Genomic DNA, 20,217 nt, shown 5'->3' with positions numbered 1-20,217 from the left:
ATACCTACCAACATGAGTTTGACCAAACTGCAGGAGGCAGTGGAAGACAGGAGTGCCTGGTGTGCTCTGGTCCATGGGGTCACGAAGAGTTGGACACAACTAAACGACTAAACAACAACAACAACATAGTAGGCTAGTCTCTATGCACAATCACATATCCCTCCCTCTCCTCCATAAGGGCTAGCAAGAGGCACGGACAGGCACATTCTAACCTGGCAAAGGCACCTAGAGCCAGTGAAGTAAGTGGCCTGGGGAGGGTTCTGAGGTCAGGTAGAGAGGCCTGGAGGCCTACAATTGGCCCCCAGGCCTGATGTTTCCTCATCTCTAGCCAGTGAGGCTTACAGAAGGTATCTCTTGTCCCTCAAACCTGCAATTGGCCCTGATGTAGGAAATGTTAACTTTTTCTCTGGCCCATCCATCAAAACATCTTATGGGAAGGCGTGTGAGGAATAAAAAGACAGGCTTTTACTTGCTGCGTGGGATATTGCGCTGTGTTCATGGGTCAAAAGTCCAAGCCATTCCCACATAATTAATTACGATCACCAAAAAACTGTTTGAATTCCTCACTTCCCATTACTAGTCCTCTCCTTTCTCTTCCTGACCATTATCAAAATGGGTATCTGCTATCTTGGGCAGCCAAGAATTTCACAGAAAGGCATGCGTGATAGTTAAAGTTTATTCCCCTTAGCTGTAAGACTGCCTGTATTTTGCAGCAATGCTGCCATAGCCTGCTCTGTATTCTCTGTCCACATTCTCTCTCTCCTCAGTGAGTTTCCCCAAATTTCTCAGAGGTATCGGGTTGAGGTTCTTGATCGCTGTTCAGATGACTGGGCCCAGCCACTTCTATGCTCATGCTCTTCAAGGAATCTCGCTTTGTGCTGAAGAGAGAAACACGTCTCCAGATCACGTGGATCTTTGTGCTTTCAGTCCGATGGCCCAGATCTTCGGTAGATGTCTTCTTCCCAGTTGCCCACCTTTCCCTTAAGCTATGTCTTCTCTTTTTTTTCACTGCAAAGAAAAATTATAAGATCATGTCAATGGGGGGGGGACCAGCAAAACCAGGGCAGCTTTAGCCTTTTGGTCTCCATAACCCTCTAAAGGGCCCTGTGCCAACACATGGCATAATTGGGCACCAGAGACCAATGCCACAAGCACCAATTTTGCTGGGTGGCATTGGCTGCCGCTGAAACTCTTGCTGTTCTGGGATAGCTTGCATGCTGCTGTGGCAGTGTGTTGAGAAGAAAAGCCCTGCTGGCTCAAGGCAAAGGCCCATCTAGTCCTCTATTCAGAGGAGCCAACTAGGTGCCTATAGAAAGCCCGCAAGCAGGCCCTGTGTGTGTTGGAAGAGGTCTGGTGCAATTAAGATGGATGCACTAGCAAGTTCAGGCATGGAGGCTCCAAGTTCCAGTTTCTAAACATTGGGTTGTAATGGTAGCCATAGCTGGAGCAGACCTATTTAAATGAATAGATGTGATGAGCTTCTATCCATTAATGTGTCTACTCTCAGTACAACTTGGTTAGATACAACTTGCTGGTCCATGGCATGCAATTAAGTTTTTTGTAGGGGAACAGTTAGGGCCAGAGGCACCAGCTTGCAAGGGTGATGGGGGGGGGGGAGATGCACGTGTGAGCATCTTAAGCAGGTCAGAAACTTACTGGGCTTTGGGAAGGAGGTGCCAGGCCTCTGACAGATTATTGGAGCATTGCTGCCTCCAGGAGGGCTTTGGGAAGGTGGCGGGAGGGCTCTTGGACCCAGTCATTCTAATTTACCAGGAACATTTAGGGGACTAACCTAGTCCCCCGAGTCCACTGACTGCATGCCACTGTTGCTGGTCATAATCCTGTCCTCTGAAGCAACTGAAAAGAGGTCTGCTTCATCTTCTGTGTGATGGGCCTTCTGATATTTGAAGACCACTTTCATGTCTACTTAAATATTTGCTTCTTTGGGGTAGACATACCCTGCTCTTCTTCCTTGTCCCCCACAACAGTTTCTCATAGGACATGCTTTCCAGATCCTTTGCCATCCCCGTTGCCCTCTTCTGAACATGCTGCAGTTTATCATCATGCTTCTTAAAATGTGGTGCTCAGAACAACTCCACATATATTCTGACCAGCAGAGAATAGAGTGGAGCTATTACTCATTATCTGGTCAGAATAAGGTAAAGGTAAAGGGACCCCTGACCATTAGGTCCAGTCGTGACCGACTCTGGGGTTGCGGCGCTCATCTCGCTTTATTGACTGAGGGAGCCGGCGTACAGCTTCTGGGTCATGTGGCCGGCATGACTAAGCCGCTTCTGGCGAACCAGAGCAGCGCATGGAAACGCCATTTACCTTCCCGCCGGAGCAGTACCTAGATTCGAACCGCTGACCTTCTGATCGGCAAGTCCTAGGCTCTGTGGTTTAACCCACAGCGCCACCCGCGTCCCTTCTGGTCAGAACGCTTCTGTTTAAATCTCTACCTCTTACCTGCCCCAGCCAGTGTGGCCAATGGGATGATGGAAGTTGTAGGATAGCAGCATCTGGAAGGTTCCCCACCCCTGTTCTGCAGGGCTATCAAGGTTTGGGATTATTTGCAGTTAGCTAATCTAGCATCAGTCTACATTGTTATAAAGCAATCCTATGCATGTTCATCCAGAGGCTGTCCCATTTTGTTTAATTGGGTTTATTAGCAGATACATGTGCAGAGGTTTGCAGCCTTAAAAAAAATAATTATATCAGTTTCTCCTACATTGGTAAGCAGCTGAAAAGGTTATTTATATTAGGTTATTTCACTTTTTACTGATTAGTTTTAAAGGCTGTAAATTAGGTTATCATGATCTTGTTTAGAAGCATATTCTCTTCAGGGTGGCCAGATGCACAAGGACAGGGCTTAATAATTGTGCTGAAGAAGGAATTTCAGCAGGTGTATCCTCTAATATGTATAAGGCAGCTTCTGGTTTAAATTAAATCTACAAGGAAAAAATGTATGAATATATAAGCGCCCCCAAAAAGCTGCAATGTGAAATGATGGTTTCCTACAGTGTGAACAACCACAGTGAGCATTTGGGCTTGTGCACCCTATTTTCCTCTTTTATACACATATTAAGAAAACCTTGGTTTGTTGAGTGATGGTTTTAGAACTTGCTAGGATTTGAGATTTCAGCTTGATCCTGGCTTGTTCTTACTAACCAGAGTCTGGACCTTGATCACACAACTGTGTTTTGTTTAAAAGTGAAAGCATCACATCTCTGCGATGATGTGAAATAAATAATAATAATTTATGATTATTTATACCCCATCCATCTAGCTGGGTTTCTCCAGCCACACTGGGTGGCTCCCAACAGAATTAATGATAAATAATAATAATAATAATAATAATAATAATAATAATAATAATAATAATGGGGGAGCATGCTAACAGCTGGTTTATTGCAGTTGGAAACTGCATTTACTCATTCAGCTTTATAGCAGGAATGGAAAATATGCACCTAACTCCTGTCAAGTTCCTCCCATCGGAATCCTCCCTCCTGTTGCCTGGGCCGATTCCTCCACAAGCTCCTCCCACTTGCACGCGCGAGCTCCGCCCCCTTCCCGAGGCCCCACCCTCTTCGAACCTCGCTCGCCCCTTAGGTTCCATCCGAGGGCCTGCCCGCCCACGTGTGCAGGGCGCTGGGGATTCCCCGAATTTTCTCAGCTCCGGTGAGGGAAAACCCCTCTGCGGGATTCCCCCCTGCGATCGGGGATGCGGAGGAGAGTGAGGAGGAGGCGTCACCTTTTTCCGAGGCTGGAGCAGTCGTTTGGGGCGCGGGTGGTGCTGCTACTGAGTTTGTGTCTATCGCTTCGGAGGAAAGCACTTCATTGGATTCCACACAGCCCATCGCCCGCCGCGCGGCGCCTGGACGGGGCCCGGCCCGGCCCGCCAAAGGGGCCTGCCGCCGCAGCCTTATTCCCTAGGCGGCTTTTGTGAGGTCACGCTTTCGCCTTGGCTCCAGCTTTGGCGGAGGAAAGTTGCCTCGCCTCACTCTGCCCACCATCATCCACCGTCGTCCTTTAAAAAACAAGAAAAAGGTTCTTTTATATTATATCACTTGCATTTGTTATAAAATATATCACCTTCCGATCCCGGATCCCACTCCTTCGTTACCAAGGTGGCTGCGATCCTATGCACGTTTCCCTAAAGGTAAAGGGACCCATGACCATTAGGTCCAGTTGTGGCCGACTCTGGGGTTGCGGTGCTCATCTCACTTTATTGGCCGAGGGAGCCGGCGTACAGCTTCTGGGTCATGTGGCCAGCATGACTAAGCCGCTTCTGGCGAACCAGAGCAGCGCACGGAAACGCCGTTTACCTTCCTGCCGGAGCGGTACCTATTTATCTACTTGCACTTTGACATGCTTTCAAACTGCTAGGTGGGCAGGAGCAGGGACCGAGCAACGGGAGCTCACCCCCGTAGCGGCGATTTGAACTGCCGACCTTCTGATCGACACGTCCTAGGCTCTGTGGTTTAACCCACAGCGCCACGTTTCCCTAGGAGGGAGTAAATCCCATACAGAGTGAATGAGACTTACTTCAGGTTTTATGTATTGATTTAAGCAATTTAGTATACTGCTTAACTACAGTAGTCTCAAGTTTACAAATATATGGTACAAAAAAATAAAAATACGATTACGTTGCATTAAAGCCACATTTCCCCATCAAAAGCAAATCCCATTGCCTTGAGAAGGTAAGAGCAGCCTGGCTGCTGCATCAGGCCAAAGGATCAGGCTATCTTGTCCAACACCCTCTTCTCACAATGGCCAAACAGATGACACAATGGGCAGCCCCAAAGCAGGGCATGGGTGCAACAGCAAGTCTCCCTGCTTGTGATTCCCAGCATGTTGCCTCCAAGAGAGGAGGGAGAGAATACACGTGCATCCTTTTTTTCTGCTCCATAAATCCTCTCCAAGCCCCTGTAAATGGTGAGAGCTTTGTAGTAGGGATAGTTTGCAGAATGATACAGAAAGCTTCCCAAGCTGCATCCAAAAATGCAGATAGGGTAGTTGTGGGATATAAGAGATGTTGGGTGGAGAAATCAGCAATGGCAGTTCTGCAGATTGCAGCATTAAATAATAATAGAATGATTATTATTACATTATATCCCACCAGTCCTCTGGGGAGCTCAAGATCACATACAGGTAAATATTTATACATACATACATACATACATACCCTGCCCATCTGGCTGGGTTTCCCCAGCTACTCTGGGTGGCTTCCAACCGAATATTAAAAACAATACAGCATCAGACATTAAAAACTTCCCTAAACAGGGCCGCCTTCAGTTGTCTTTTAAAATTCAAATAGTTGTTTATTGCCTTGACATCTGCTGGGAGGGCATTCCACAGGGCAGGCGCCACTACTGAGAAGGCCCTCTGCCTGGTTCCCTGTAACCTCACTTCTCACAGCGAGGGAACCGCCAGAAGGCCCTTGGTGCTGGACCTCAGTGTCCGAGCTGTATGATGGGGGTACATGGTTCAGCCCTGTGAGGTAGATTAAGCCAGGTGTGGGGAACCTTTTCCCTTCTAGGTGTTGCTGAACTACAACTCCCATCAGCCCTAGCAGGCATAGCCAATGGTGTAGTTCAGCAACACCGGGATGACTAAATGTTCCCCATTTTAGGCTGAGAGACAGCAGCATGGTGACCAAGTTGGGATGTGAGCTCCAGTCTCCCAAGTCCTAGTCCAGTACTCTTGAACCACACACTGCGCCACATACAATATATAGTATGAAAGCTGTGTTAGTCTGTTATGATTAAAAACCCAGTGTGGTACAGTGGTAAGAGTGTTGGACCAGAACCAGGAAATAGCAGGGTTCAAATCCCGACTCGGCCATGAAACTCAATGAGTTGGGCCGCTCATTTTCATCTTAACCTACCTCACAGGGTTGTTTTGGAGATTAAATGAGAAGGGAGAGAACCATGAATGCCGCCTTAGCTTGTTGGAGAAAACGGTGGGATATAAATGTAAGAACTAAAGAGAAAGGTTTTGGGTAGAACCTTAAGTCTAACTTTTAATAAGCTTTTTTATGGGAATATGAATAAAAACTGATAAAGGAGTCCTTATGTGGTGGGGGGCATTCAAGGGCTTTCTTTATAGTAAAGGTAAAGGGACCCCTGACCATTAGGTCCAGTCGTGACCGACTCTGGGGTTGTGGCGCTCATCTCGCTTTACTGGCCGAGGGACCCGGCGTACAGCTTCCGGGTCATTTGGCCAGCATGACCAAGCCGCTGCTGGCGAACCAGAGCAGCGCACGGAAACACCATTTACCTTCCCGCCGGAGGGGTACCTATTAATCTACTTGCACTTTGACGTGCTTTCGAACTGCTAGGTGGGCAGGAGCAGGGACCGAGCAACGGGAGCTCACCCCGTCGCAGGGATTCGAACCGCCGACCTTCTGATCGGCAAGTCCTAGGCTCCGTGGTTTAACCCACAGCGCCACCCGCGTCCCTGCTTCTTTGTAGGAATAGCACATAAAAAAAAAGATGTGGAATAAGATGAGCAGCTCTTGCTGGATCATATTAAAGGTCTGTTTGATGAAGCAGGCTCTAGCCCTTGAAAGATGAGGCCATGACTTTGTTAGCTTTTAAGGTGCCACAGCAGACCTACAACAGACCTATGTGGCTACTGGGGGGGTGTGGAAGGCAGGGAAACTTATCTTCTGGTGGAGCCACAACCAATGGCGGACAAACTCACCCCAACTGGCAGTAAAGAAATTAGGCATCTGGTCCCTGGCTGAAGGCAGATCTTCACAGTGGCTTCCCCTCAGGAATTAGTGATACCCAGCTCACTCTTACTGCTCAGACCCAGTAAAATCACTGGCCGTTACTAACAAGTCTGTTGACTTCAACTGGTCTCTTCACAGTGGAGCTAAGGGGTTGTATTTGTTGGTTTACAAGCCCCCTCCAGAGAGGCTGGCCCCTCTTGCTGCTCTCGGAGCTTGCTTACCTCCTCTGGCTGATATCTCGGACAGACCAGGGAGATTTTAATAGGCGACATTTTCCCAGTGTGGGTAAATGCACACCCCCTCCTCCTGCTTCTTCCCTAGCAGGGAAAGCAGACAGTCAGAAACGTCTATTTACATTATTTTATTTCTGACTACAGCACTTGAGAAAAACATGTCCGTTCAATTCAGTTCTTCTAGCAAGTCTGAAAAACTTCCTGTACATACGCAAACGGAATGTTTCAAATTACACTCTTCACTGAGAAGCCTGTGAAGTTCCGGGAACTTTCTTTCCCACAGATAGCCGCATCGTGTGATGTCAACAAGCTGGCTGACTGCAGCTGCGATGTTCTCATATACTGACAGTATTCAGTTATTTCTGACAGTAGACAACCCAGAGGTTTCTGGGAAGCTCATGAAGGATATAACCATGGGTAGGCAAACTAAGGCCTGTGGGCTGGATCCAGCCCAATCACCTGCTAAATCCGGCCCGCAGACAGTCCGAGAATCAGCGTGTTTTTATGAGTAGAATTTGTCCTTTTATTTAAAATGCATCTCTGGGTTATTTGTGGGGCATAGGAATTCGTTCATCCCCCCCCCCAATATATTTCGGCCCCCCACAAGGTCTGAGGGACAGTGGACCGGCCCCCTGCTGAAAAACTTTGCTGACCCCTGGATATAACCTTCCTCTGCTAATACCCCTTTCCTGCATTTCAGAGGTTGACTACTGCTGGAAATTGAGTCTCCACTTTTGTTAGTGGGATTACTAGAGCTGACCTGCATGGATTTGCCCAATGGTATTGTAAGCCAGTAGTCGTGAGCCCCATGGCCACAGCAAAATTCCATAAATTATCATTTTGTATGAAGGAGTTTCATGGATGACCCTGAGTTTCTAGAATTATTTTTCTAACCCTACTATTATTTTAAAGACCTATCATACCCATCTCTTTTTCTAAGCTAAATAACCACAAATGCTTTTCGCTTTTCCTCATGGGGACTGTGGGTTTTCCACTCATCCCTTCAATCTTGGGCCGCATTCGCACTGTACATTTAAAGGAGTATTGTACCACTTTGAACTACTGTTGTTGTTATTTAGTCGTTTAGTCGTGTTCGACTCTTCGTGACCCCCTGGACCAGAGCATGCCAGGCGCTCCTGTCTTCCACTGCCTCCCGCAGTTTGGTCAAACTCATGTTGGTAGCTTCGAGAACACTGTCCAACCATCTCGTCCTCTGTCGTCCCCTTCTCCTTCTGCCCTCCATCTTTCCCAACATCAGGGTCTTTTCCAGGGAGTCTTCTCTTCTCATGAGGTGGCCAAAGTACTGGAGCCTCAGCTTCACAATCTGACCTTCCAGTGAGCACTCAGGGCTAATTTCCTTAAGAATGAATAGGTTTGATCTTCTTGCAGTCCATGGGACTCTCAAGAGTCTCCTCCAGCACCATAATTCAAAAGCATCAATTATTCGGCGATCAGCCTTCTTTATGGTCCAGCTCTCACTTCCATTGAATAGTTCCATTGAACTATTGTGGCTTCCCCCAAAGAATCCTGGGAACTGGAGTTTTCCCCTCATTCCCCTCACAGTGGTACAATATCCGAAGTTTCCTAGGAAAAGACATTCATGGTTAATCCACTCTGGAGACTGTCGCTCTCTGTGAGGGGGAATAGCGGTCTCTTAACAACTCTGGACATTCTTGTTGCAAACAAGTAGCAGTATGCATTTTGATAAATCTGCAAATCCGATCGTGGATGGGGCAACACTCCCCCTGAAAATGCAGGTTCCCAGTCTGGGTATTTTGCTGGATTCGGCCCCGAGCCTGGATGCCCAGATTTATGTGGTAGCCAAAACTGCATTTGCACAGTTAAATCTCGTGTACCAGCTGTGCCCATTCCTGGAGAATTCTCATCTAGCTTAGTTACATCCCATTTGGATTACTGTAACATGCTCTATGTAGGGCTTTATTTAAAGTGCTTGAAAACTCCAACAAATGAAGAACTGCAGGCAAATCCTTGACTGGGGCTGGTTGTAGGGAGCCTTTTACTCCCTTTTTTCGACTTCTCCACTGGCTGTTTCTGGGCTCAATTTGAAGTGTTGGTTATGACCTATGGAGAGTTATACAGCTTATGCCCAGGCTCTCTGAAGGACTGTATTCTGTCACACAGACCTGCCCAGGCTCTGAGATCTTTGGGGGAAGCCCTTCTCTCAGCCCTGCCATCCTCACAGGGACATTTGGTGGGGATGTGGGAAGAGGCCTTCCAGATTTGGGGACTCGCTTCCTAGTGAAGCTAGGCTGGCTCCCTCCTTGTTATCCTTCTGCCAGCAGGTGAAAACAATGTTTTATTCTAGTAGGCTTTTGGGAACTGACTTTTTTTTTTAAAAGGAAAGGGCTTCCATTAGTGCTGTGCTATTTTTACTGTGTTTTAATAAGTTGTTTTTGTATTAATTCTATTATAGTTTAATTACTTTTCAACTTTTATCTGTGTTGTTTCAATTTGCGTAAGCCACTTTGAAGCCTGGAAAAGTTGGGATATGAATATAATAATATCTTGAGTGGTCCCAAACTTGGGAGTTAGAAGTTGCTTCCACACATCACTCCTACGCACTCCTTAAAAATAAAAAGGAAATGGAAATCCTAAGTAGGACAGGGAATGGTGACACTTTCTCCTACCCGAGACCCTGCACAGGGGGGAAATAGCCCACATTCAGAACATATTGTGCAAGAAGGTACTTTTTAATAGCTTCAAGCGGTCTTAACTGCACAGCAGCCAAAATGAGAGAAGGAAAATTTCAACCATGCAGGGGGGGAAAGTGTTGTCTCCATAACGTTCTTGAAATGAAGCCTCTGCTATAAAACTTCACATTCCTGCCACACCAGCTCCCCAGATCCAAAAAATAACCTGGGGCTGCTATGAGGTTAAAAGCCCCCCCCATGGCAAACCTGTCCTACGAGGCAGCAGAAAGCAGCTCACAATCTTTCCGTCTCTTTTTCTCCCATGACCAGCCAAGGCCTTTGCTTGTGGCAAACCCATGTCCAAGGCTGAGATTCAGGCACTTTGGTGATGCCTGCCTCCTTCATTATTAAAAAGGCAAATGTCATTCCAACCCCCTCCCCACCCAGATATCAAGATTCAGCTTTTTTAATCTTCTTCGGCTTTTTGAGGCCCTTGTCCCTTCGGGGTGCTTCCCTCCCCACGTCAGAGCACGGCTGTCGTTCTGCTTTCCGCTTGGCGGCAACCACTTCCATCGAGTTCCAGATCTCGTCCACCTCCTCCTCCTCCTCTTTCACGTCACTCTGGAGGTCAGCTGAAGGGTCGGCGCCTTCATCCTGGAGAAAGAAGATCAAGGATGTATCTGCACCTTAATCCAGGCTTCCCTAGTGGCATCAGTGGCATGCAATGCGCTCCCTGCTGAAATATGAGAGTGCCCATCTGTATTGGCATGCCGCCGGCTTTTAAAGAGGCACCTGTTTACACAGGCATCCCCGTGATTTCCTGCCTCGTCTCCTGTTACAATGAGTGTGTGGCACCTGACTATGTTCTCAGAGTAGGTCCACTGACACTAATGGGCCCTAATGTTGGTTAATTTAATAGGTGTACTCTCAGTTAAAACTAACAGATGATACAACCCATCACATTTGATTGCCTATTTTACTTATGAGGGTGAAATTAAATGTGCTATTACACAATCTTCCATCTGTGCAAGCATTCAACTTGTCAGACAGAACACCACCCCCCCTTCTCCCGCTCCATGCTCAGAGCCTCATGGCAACCAGGAATTATTATAATACCTCCTCCTTGGTCCCTTCGACTCACCTCCCATTTTTCTCTGCTGGTGAGCAGCAGGCAGTTCAATCGAGATTTCAGATACACCTGTAACCAAACAGAGACATAGTTCAGTTAAGCAGCAGAGAGGAGGCCACCATCTTGCCCCATCTTGATGTCTTCCAGTCACTGTTGAACTCAAGCTTCATCAGCCCCAGCTGGCATGGCCAATAGCCAGAGACGGTGAGAGTCGAGAATTCAAAATCATACCACCCACTAATACTGAATGTTGGTCATTCTGGCTGGCGCTGATGGGAGGTTCCCCCGCAATCTATATGCAAACACCAGCAACATTGTCGTGTTGGGCTCCTCCTCACCTTATGCTCCAAACGTTTGTGCTGGAGGTTGTGCACACGAAGGAAGCGGTCCAGCCCGCACGAGGCCACCAGCGGAAGCACAGGATGGCACTGGATGGCACGGACACTCCCAGCGAAGCCTTTGAGGCACTTCAGCAACCGCCCTGTCACAAGGCGACAACAATGGCTGAGTCACGAGGGCAGCAGGTATGGTATGGCTATACTACTCAAGTGTGGAATTTGGAATGTAGTGAACTGCAACTTGGCGACAGTCTTACAAACTTATTATATAGTAAGATATTGTTGCAAAGGCAAACTTGAAGAAAAAGCTGAGGTTTTTCTTTGCGCTTGCGTGGAATTAAACAGGAAATTTTAAGTCTGCTGCACATGGCTGTGGTTCATAGACTACAAGATTCCAAGTGCAGGATCCCAAGGGAGGTGGTCTTCTACTGTCCATGTTTTTGTTTTGTTTTTTAAATATTTAACGCTGTATTGTTTTTAATAGTTGATTGGGAGCCGCCCAGAGTGCCTGGGGAGACTCAGCCAGGTGGGCAGGGTATAAATAATAAATTATTATTATTATTATTATTATTATTATTATTATTATTATTATTCCCCACTTGGTCTGCCTTGAGGTACGGAACCATTTTGTAGCCAACAGAATAGGCCTCACAGAACAAGGGTGTGTGTAGCTTCAGAGTGAGAGTGCAGTGTCTGCAACCCCAGCTTGAAAATGTGACCACAAAGGCTGGCAACAACCTCTGACTTAAAAACACAGCAGGAGAACTTTGCCCGGCCAAATGCTGCTGTCTGTCTTGCTTTAAAGAACCTTCCCGTCATCAAAGAGTTGCCTCTCCAGCTGTACATCAATATCTCCTTCTGCCCTCCGTTTTTAGCCCACCTTGCTCCTCTGCAACTCTCTTTCCAGATTCTCCTCAGATCCAAAACCCCCTCCCCACTCCATCATCCTGGCTCTTACTTACCTTGCCGTAAATCAATTACTGCCACATCCCCACGCGAGCTGCCCACAACAACAGCACTGTAAGTGAAAAAAGGAGGAATTAGATATTTCCAGTTTTGCAAAGGGACAGCATCCATGTAGGCACTTAGCTGTGAGCAGCCAAGGACACTGCTCCAGAGCTTTTTAAAAAAGGAACTAGTTGCAGTTCACATTTGTCCCTTTACAATATGAAATAATTCCGCTCACATTCAGTCCCGGTTCACAAAAAGAATGCTCAGCAATTTTTTCCAGCATTCAGAATGTTACAAACTGCTATGCTAAAGAATTAAATATACTTAAGAAGACTTAACAAAAACAACCACCACCACATGGAGGAATGTGAATGATTTAGCTTATTTACCCCAACAATTATGATCTTTAAACTTAAAATGCCCAAGGAATCTATGAAGTAGAAAAGCACATGTAACGGAATGAACTTGAAGATGATCTGGAAATAGTTCCAAGTTCCACCCTGAAACAAACTTCATTCACATTTAATTCACCTGGCAATTATGGGAACTGCCTTCACTTGTAAGGGGGAGATCTTTGAACTAATTCATTGAAGTTTGTTAAACCAAACTCATTCATTCCAAGCACTGGGGAGAAGAGAAACTCACTTTGTGTCAGGGGTCAGGGAGAGGGCAGTGAGCGGGTATTCCCCAAAGGTGGCTTCCAACACAGGGCGCCGCTGTGGGGAGCTGGGGTCATAGAGCCGGACCTGGAGGCAGAAGAAGACCAAGAGGATGAAGAGCAGAAGTCTTCAGCCTCAGATGAAAGACCCAACAACAGCAGCAACCACCCTATAACACTCCCAAATACTATTATGCAGTGATGGGGAACCTTTTCCAGCCCTTCTGGACAATGTTCTGAGGGACACATGGAAGCACTGTGCAAAATTTGGTTAGGATATCTCAAGAGATGTCCAAATGCATAGAGAACAAATGCCGAAATATGTAGTGGAGATATTTGTCTTCCCCAGCTTCTACCTGGTGGTGTCCAGTGCAGGTAACAATTTTCTCTGATCCAGGCAGAAACTGCATGTCCCGGTCCCAGATAGGCACCCTCAGGTCAAGCCAGTCGTTCCGCACCTGTTGACAAGAGGGCAAGGCATGGTGTGAACGAAGGCAAGAGTATGCCATTCTCCAATACATTACACATCCTGAAGAATCTGAAAAGGAAAAAGATCTTTCCTGAACTGCGCTATGGAATCTGCTTACATCGGATGTGGTAGCGACCACCAATGTGGATGGCCTTTAAAGAGGATTGGACAAATTTACAGAGGAAAGGCTATCTATGGATTCTAGCCATGTTGTTCTCCTACCACAGCAAAATGTGCCTCTGAATGGCAGCTGCTGAGAACTGCAAATGGGGAGAGCTACTGTTGTGCTCAAGTCCAGCTTTTGGTTGGCCACTACAGGCACAGGATGATGGACCAGATGCGTCTTTGGCCTGATCCAGCAGGGCTCTTCTTACGCCCTTATCCGTGCACTAATACAGGAGAAAGGAGCCCAGGCTGTTTACACAGTATAGCAAACTCACATTTTTGGCTCGGAAGATGGGCTCCTGCGGTTGGTGGAGGTCCCACACCTTGAGGCAGTTCTCCTTCCCGCCTGTGGCCACGCGGTGAGGCTGTTCCGGGTTCTGGCGCATGCGGCACACGCCGGGGCCCACCTGGACCTCCAGCTGCAATGCAAGAGATAGAGCTGGTGGTGGAGATGTACAAAGCCAAGACAAATACATGTGGACTCTCCTTCCCTAGCGGTTTCTAAGCAGAGGTTGGATGGCCAACTGTCATGGATGCTTTAGTTGAGATTCCTGCATTGCAAGGGGTTGGACTAGATGGCCCTTGGGTCCCTTCCAACTCAATGATTCTATGGTTCTGTATGTAGACAGGCTACCTAACATGAGGACCTGCCAGATGCAGGTTCATAAACCTCAGCTAAGTAACTATGACTGGCCTTGGAGAAGCCGCTTTCATTCTTAGTTCCTCCCCAAAATATGCAACATTGAAGAGGGTGGCGAGAAATCCACTTTTGCTGCAAGGATGGATAAAGCAACAATTATGTTGTAGGGTTTTTGTTGTTTTTTTTAAAAAAATGTCATTTTACAGTAGCTTTGTGCAAAAGGTGCAGTTCCACAGGAGTATAGTCATAGGTTGAAACCAATTAAGTTCTATTCAGTGGAGTCCCACTCAAATGGGTTAAAACACAGAGCCTAGGACTTGCCGATCAGAAGGTCGACGGTTCGAATCCCTGCAATGGGGTGAGCTCCCGTTGCTCAGTCCCTGCTCCTGCCCACCTAGCAGTTCGAAAGCACGTCAAAGTGCAAGTAGATAAATAGGTATCGCTCCAGCGGGAAGGTAAACGGTGTTTCTGTGCGCTGCTCTGGTTCGCCAGAAGCGGCTTAGTTATGCTGGCCACATTACCCGGAATCTGTACGCCGGCTCCCTCGGCCAATAAAGCGAGATGAGCGCCACAACCGCAGAGTTGGCCACGACTGGACCTAATGGTCAGGGGTCCCTTTACCTTTTAAGCTCATTAGCTTCAATGGGTCTACCCTGAGTAGAACAAGTATGGGATACAATCTGCAGAATTTAACTTCCTGAACATATCAGCTCTTTCAGCAAACAAAACCCAACAAGTTTCTAGCACTTAAGACTGCAAAGATATTTAGAAAAATTAAAAACACACAATAAAAAGCGTTGTGGCTCCTTAAAAGGCTATTGTGTGGCCTGGAAACCATCTCTCCCCCTTCCCTCCTCCCTTAGACACCAAGATAGGACTCACATTTTCCGACGAAGCATCCCGCCAGACCTTCAGCAAACCAGACTGTACACAGGTGATAAGGGAACTGTAGGAATTGGTTGAAGAATGAAAAGGGAAGAGAGATAAGAGGGGAGGGAGGCAGAGAGAAATTAATTTACCATACATGTGGAGAATGCATAAGACGAGCTGGTAGCAATTCTTTCCAAGGAAGGAATAAACCCACAAAGCCTTACCTCCTACAACTCAGTGAAAAGAACACACATTTGTGTGCTGAACAGTCAATGTTCAATCAGGAAGGGGGCTTGAAGTCACAACTGATCAGCCGACGGGCATCACTCAGGGCCTCCAAGTGGAAGCAATCTCTGGGGCCTGCTGGGTGCCAAACTTAAAAGGTTCTGAATTTGAACCATGCTGGCACAGATTAAGGTTCCCGATTGTTCCTTTATAGCTACATCTTTATCTGCCTCACACCTGTGGCAGGTGGCCATGGCTAGGGGAAAATTGGTCTTACAAGCCAATTAGGACCCCTGAGGTTTAGGCCCCAAAATACCTGAAAGATTGCTTCCTTCACTACAGATCTTCTCAGGTGCTGAGACTGGCACAGAGGGTACTTTTGGTAGTTCTACCTCAGACGTTCGGTGTGTGTATGTGTGTGGCAGCCCAAGAGAGTGCATTCTAAAGTACAAACACCCAAGGATCATCCCTGCTGAATCCATGGGCGTCATATCAAGTGACATGAAGCCTGTCCTTTCCCTGAGGTAGATGAAGGCTAAGGATTTGAAGGGATTCAGACTTACTTGTCAAGCACAGCCAAGCCACAAAAGGGTCCCTCGCCTCCTAGACAGTCTCGTGACTCAGTAAACTTGCCCTTCTCAGTACTGAACAATCTGACTGATCCATCAAGGCATCCCACAAAGATCTGGGAAGAAACAAAAGGAAAGAAAACAGAAACTATTAAACAAACGTGCACCTCCCTGGCTGCATTCTTTCAGAGAGGCGACTGCACCTCAGTGAGAGAATGTATGCAAAAATAAGTTCCAGGTTCAAACCTCTGCCATTGCAAGTTACAATGCCCTCAAGCGCAGGGGATAGGAAAAGCTTTTGGAGAGACGCTGCCAGTCACAAAAGACAATACAAGGAAGACTCTGTAAAGGCTACCCTTGGGCCTGTTCCGGAGGCTCCAGGTGGTGCAAAACACTGCAGCTAGACTGCTGGTGGTGACAGACTATCGCTAGCACATAACTCCAGTGCCCAAATGCTTGCACTGGCTGCCCACATGACTCTTGGTCAGGTTCAACGTTCTTGTACTGATCCTCAACAACTTGAGTCCAGGATACTTCAGGCACTGCATGATCCCTGCTCAAACTCTGAGGTCTTCAGGAGAGTTTCTGTTAGTGTTCCCCCATGGCTTAGATGCATAGATCTTATGCACAAGGAGCTGTGAGGGAGGCTTGTCTTTCATTATACATCTTTAGGCTTCAGGTGAAAATATTTCCCTTTAGCTGGGCCTTTGGCTGATTACCGTATTTTTCGCTCTATAAGACGCACCAGACCACAAGACGCACCTAGTTTTTGGAGGAGGAAAACAAGAAAAATAATATTCTGAATCTCAGAAGCCAGAACAGCAAGAGGGATCGCTGTGCAATGAAAGCAGTGATCCCTCTTGCTGTTCTGGCTTCTGGGATAGCTGCGCAGCCTGCATTCGCTCCATAAGACGCACACACATTTCCCCTTACTTTTTAGGAGGGAAAAAGTGAGTCTTATAGAGCAAAAAATACGGTAATATTCTACACCCTTTTAAATGGGTTTGTGGGAAGGTTGTGGGGTTTTTTTTGACAATACTGAACTAGAGGGACCAACAGTCCAACCCACTATAAGGCAGCTTCCCATACAATGAGGTATCCTGTTTTTCTTTCCCAGCATCCAGTCCCCTAAACTCTGCCAGCTGCATTAGGAGTTGGCAACCCTATTACCTCAGACTCGTAGGGATCGCCCCAACACATGGCAGTAACAGCTTCGTGTCGACTGAGCACCGCATCTCCTGACTTATAGTTTGTGGCCTGTTTCTTCTGCAGGTTGATCCCTAGAAAGAGGAGAAAAGAGAAAGAAAGGGATATTATTGGGAAGGGTGAAAAGAGAAACAGGTCGATGGCATACTCTCCCTGTGTCATTCACCACCAGCAAAGGGGAAGCTGAGGGGCTAGTGGACCTCTATCTGCTCCTTGAGGTTCTAATTAGCTCCCTCCTGCTAAGTCTTATGACGCAGGTTTGGCAACTTCTCAACCATTCCTGGCACTGTGACCTTTAACATGGACTTGATCTACACCAGAGGTGACTAACCCGTGGCCCTCCAAATGTTGCTGAACTACAACTCCCACCAGTCCCAGCCAGCACAGCCAATAATTATTTAAAGAAATCCCCACTTTACAAGACTTAGCTGATCAAGCCCCTTTCAAAGGCACAGCAACAGCATCCAGCTATAATAATATAATAATAATAATTTATTATTTGTACCCCGCCCATCTGGCTGGGTTTCCCCAGCCACTCTGGGCGGCTTCCATAGAAACCAAAAATACACTAAAATATCACAGATTAAAAACTTCCCTGAACAGGGCTGCCTTAAGATGTCTTCTGAATGTCAGGTAGTTATTTATCGCTTTGACATCCGATGGGAGGGCGTTCCACAGGGCAGGCGCCACTACCGAGAAGGCCCTCTGCCTGGTTCCCTGTAGCTTTGCTTCTCGCAATGAGGGAACCGCCAGAAGGCCCTCGGCGCTGGACCTCAGCATCTGGGCAGAACGATGGGGTGGAGACGCTACTAGAGTGGCAAGTGATGGGTATTTATGTAAAAGCCTTTTGCTGCATTCCCCTCCCCCATAATCCTCACTCTATATCTCCTCTGCCCATTGTGTCTAGAGACCTTATTCACAGTGCCCCTATCTCCCCCTACCCATTAAGAGCATACCATGAACTGGGCTGGACCTAACCAACAGTGCACCTATTCCAGGATCACAGTTTCAACACTGGCGAACCTTGATGCCTCCACGAAGTTCACAAGCAGGGCATGAAGACAATTGCCCTCCCCTGTCGCTTGTCCTCAGCAAATTCCGAGGTATAGTCCCTCTAGAGCTGGAGGTTCCACTGAGCCACTATGGCTAATGCCTACTGAATAGCCTAGCCTCTTCTGTTCATTTGCCTATCCCACTTTTTCCGCCCTCCAAGCAAGCATTCATTGTCTACACATATATGCTCCCCCCCCCCAAGAAACCATTTTCTTTTCCCCATCACCTCCCCTTCTTTCACATGTACTACCTATAATGTACTTCCTTCAAAACGCCTCAGAAAGGCACTCTGTACATGCTCAGAAGCCCAAAACATCAAAATTTGTTGTAAGGGTGGCGGGCAACCTCACCCACCTCCTGCCACTAGGAACAGCATCTACCCACACTTCCTCCTCCGTTATTTCCCAGAAAGCCACACAAGGCTCTCCGTTTCCCCAGCGTCGCTGAATAATAGACATCCCATCCCAAGTAGCGGTCGAGCCCCGGACCCTCCATTACCTTTCAGGATGCCCGTCTCGGACCCCACCCACACGTGGTTACCCCGCGCCGGAGACGCCATTTCTACTGTCGCTCCGCCTCTGGACTTCCCGAGGCTCGTCCTGTCCCGAAATCCCTGTTGAGCCGGACGTTTTAGAGTGTGACACCGGAAGAGAATGTTACTAAGGCCCCACGCTGATTCGCCAGCGCGGCTTCCTCGGTGTTGCACTCTTAGCAATCCCACTGGCACGCCGTTCCCCTTTGCTGGTGGTCCCTTTGTTTTCCTGATAGCGAAGGGACGGGGGTGTTTATGGACCTTCTTCCAGCCTAGACCCTACTGAGTGAGCTTCAGCTGGGGAAGGAGACTATTTTGCGGGCAAATAGAGCTCCGAAATGGGGATAGGGTCAGGCGAGCCCTGCAGGAATAACTGCACAGGAAACCAGTGTGGTGCTTAATAATAATAATAAAAATAATACAGTGGTATCTCAGGTTACAGACGCTTCAGGTTACAGATGCTTCAGGTTACAGACTCCGCTAACCCAGAAATAGTACCTCAGGTTAAGAACTTTGCTTCAGGATGAGAACAGAAATCGTGCTCTGGTGGCGCGGCAGCAGTGGGAGGCCCCATTAGATAAAGTGGTGCTTCAGGTTAAGAACAGTTTCAGGTTAAGAACGGACCTCCAGAACGAATTAAGTTCTTAACCCGAGGTACCACTGTAATAATAATAATAATAATAATAATAATAATAATAATATATTTATACCCCGCCGATCTGGCTGGGTTTCCCCAGCCACTCTGAGCGGCTTCCAACAAAAGATAAAAAATATATTAAAATATCAATAATTAAAAACCCCTAAACAGGGCTGCCTTCAGATGTCTTCTAAACAACAGATAGTTGTTAATTTCTTTGACATCTGATGGGAGGGCCTTGCACAGGATGAGTGCCACTACCGAGAAGGGACTAGACTAGCGTGTCGGACGAGGACCTTGGAGACCGGAGTTTGAATCTGCACTCAGCCCTCACTGAGGTGACCTTGGGTACCAAAAGAACACAGCCTGGTGTCAATAGGCAGGGAGTTCCAAAGCATAGCTGCTAAAAGATCAATTTCTTCCAAGTGTGGAAAACATATATGTGGCACCTTTACAGTGCCAGTTCCGCAGATCAAACAGTTGAGCGTGCATATATGAAGTAAGGTGATCCTGCTACTTAACTGGTCCCAAGCTGCTAGTAGTATTATATACTGATAGTAACACCTTGAACTTGGTCCTTAGCAGATGAGGAATCTGTGCAAATCTCTGAGCAGAGATATTATATGCAGGCAGGGTCCCACTCCTGTCTGCAACCTTGCTGCAGCATGCTGCACTAACTGCAGCTTCCGAATGTACCGCAGAGGAAGCCTCGCATACAGTACATTACAGTAACCTAACATTGAAGTTGCCAGTGCCTGAATTACACTGGTCATACTCTCCTAGTCCAGGAATAGCTGTAATTGTCGCACCAGTAGCAACTGGCAAAAGGTGCTTCTGGCCATGAGGTTATCTGGGCCTCTAGTGACAATGCTAGATCCAGAGGCACACTCAGATTGCATATCCACCCTTTCAGGGGGAGTGCAACCCCATCCAGGGAAGGCAATTGACCAGTTTCTCTGGCATGGCAACCACTCATCTAAGCTGTGTTTGCCTTCGCAGGATTCAAGCTCATCACATTCTTACTCGGGCATCTACCGTCAAAGGGGAGAGAGCTGTATCATTTGTTATGATGATGATGTTTTATTAGCTTTGTAACCCACCTTTCGATTCAAAAATTCCCAGGACAGTAAACTACAGTCCATTAAAATACATCAA

The 20,217-nt window shown here is 47.3% G+C and overlaps 1 protein-coding gene and 1 long non-coding RNA gene across 3 annotated transcripts; both read right to left on the bottom strand.

Moving 5' to 3' along the window:
- Window positions 1-662: 662 nt before the first annotated feature.
- Window positions 663-4,744, bottom strand: LOC310751941. 2 transcript variants are annotated; one of them, XR_014542699.1, is made up of 3 exons: window positions 4,647-4,744; window positions 3,752-4,027; window positions 663-1,008 (listed from the first exon to the last, which is right to left on the bottom strand). It is a non-coding gene; the product is annotated as an uncharacterized lncRNA (long non-coding RNA). The 2 variants fall into 2 exon arrangements; XR_014542700.1 differs by having other exon boundaries at window positions 4,546-4,730.
- Window positions 4,745-9,659: 4,915 nt separating this feature from the next.
- Window positions 9,660-18,548, bottom strand: WDR74 (WD repeat domain 74). Its single transcript, XM_083591429.1, has 11 exons — window positions 18,392-18,548; window positions 16,805-16,914; window positions 15,629-15,750; window positions 14,853-14,916; window positions 13,606-13,749; window positions 13,053-13,154; window positions 12,684-12,784; window positions 12,050-12,105; window positions 11,088-11,230; window positions 10,762-10,818; window positions 9,660-10,274 (listed from the first exon to the last, which is right to left on the bottom strand). Exons 1-11 carry the CDS (start codon window positions 18,450-18,452, stop codon window positions 10,071-10,073), a joined length of 1,164 nt encoding a protein of 387 aa, XP_083447555.1. The 5' UTR covers window positions 18,453-18,548; the 3' UTR covers window positions 9,660-10,070.
- Window positions 18,549-20,217: the final 1,669 nt, after the last annotated feature.

The sequence above is a fragment of the Podarcis filfolensis genome (assembly GCF_964270895.1).
Source record: "Podarcis filfolensis genome assembly, chromosome: 16".
Taxonomy (NCBI): Eukaryota; Metazoa; Chordata; class Lepidosauria; order Squamata; family Lacertidae; genus Podarcis; species Podarcis filfolensis.
Note: the sequence above shows the minus strand (reverse complement) of the source record. Positions and strands in the feature narration are given on the sequence as shown.

What these genes read in the sequence shown, in the direction of transcription:
- WDR74 (XM_083591429.1), bottom strand. Translation starts at nt 18,452, where the DNA reads ATGGCGTCTCCGGCGCGGGGTAACCACGTGTGGGTGGGGTCCGAGACG. An exon ending in CCATCTTCCGAGCCAAAAAT is followed by an intron (nt 13,155 to 13,605) that starts GTGAGTTTGCTA and finishes TCTTGTCAACAG; the next exon opens with GTGCGGAACGACTGGCTTGA. An exon ending in CCTGCACTGGACACCACCAG is followed by an intron (nt 12,785 to 13,052) that starts GTAGAAGCTGGG and finishes TTCTGCCTCCAG; the next exon opens with GTCCGGCTCTATGACCCCAG.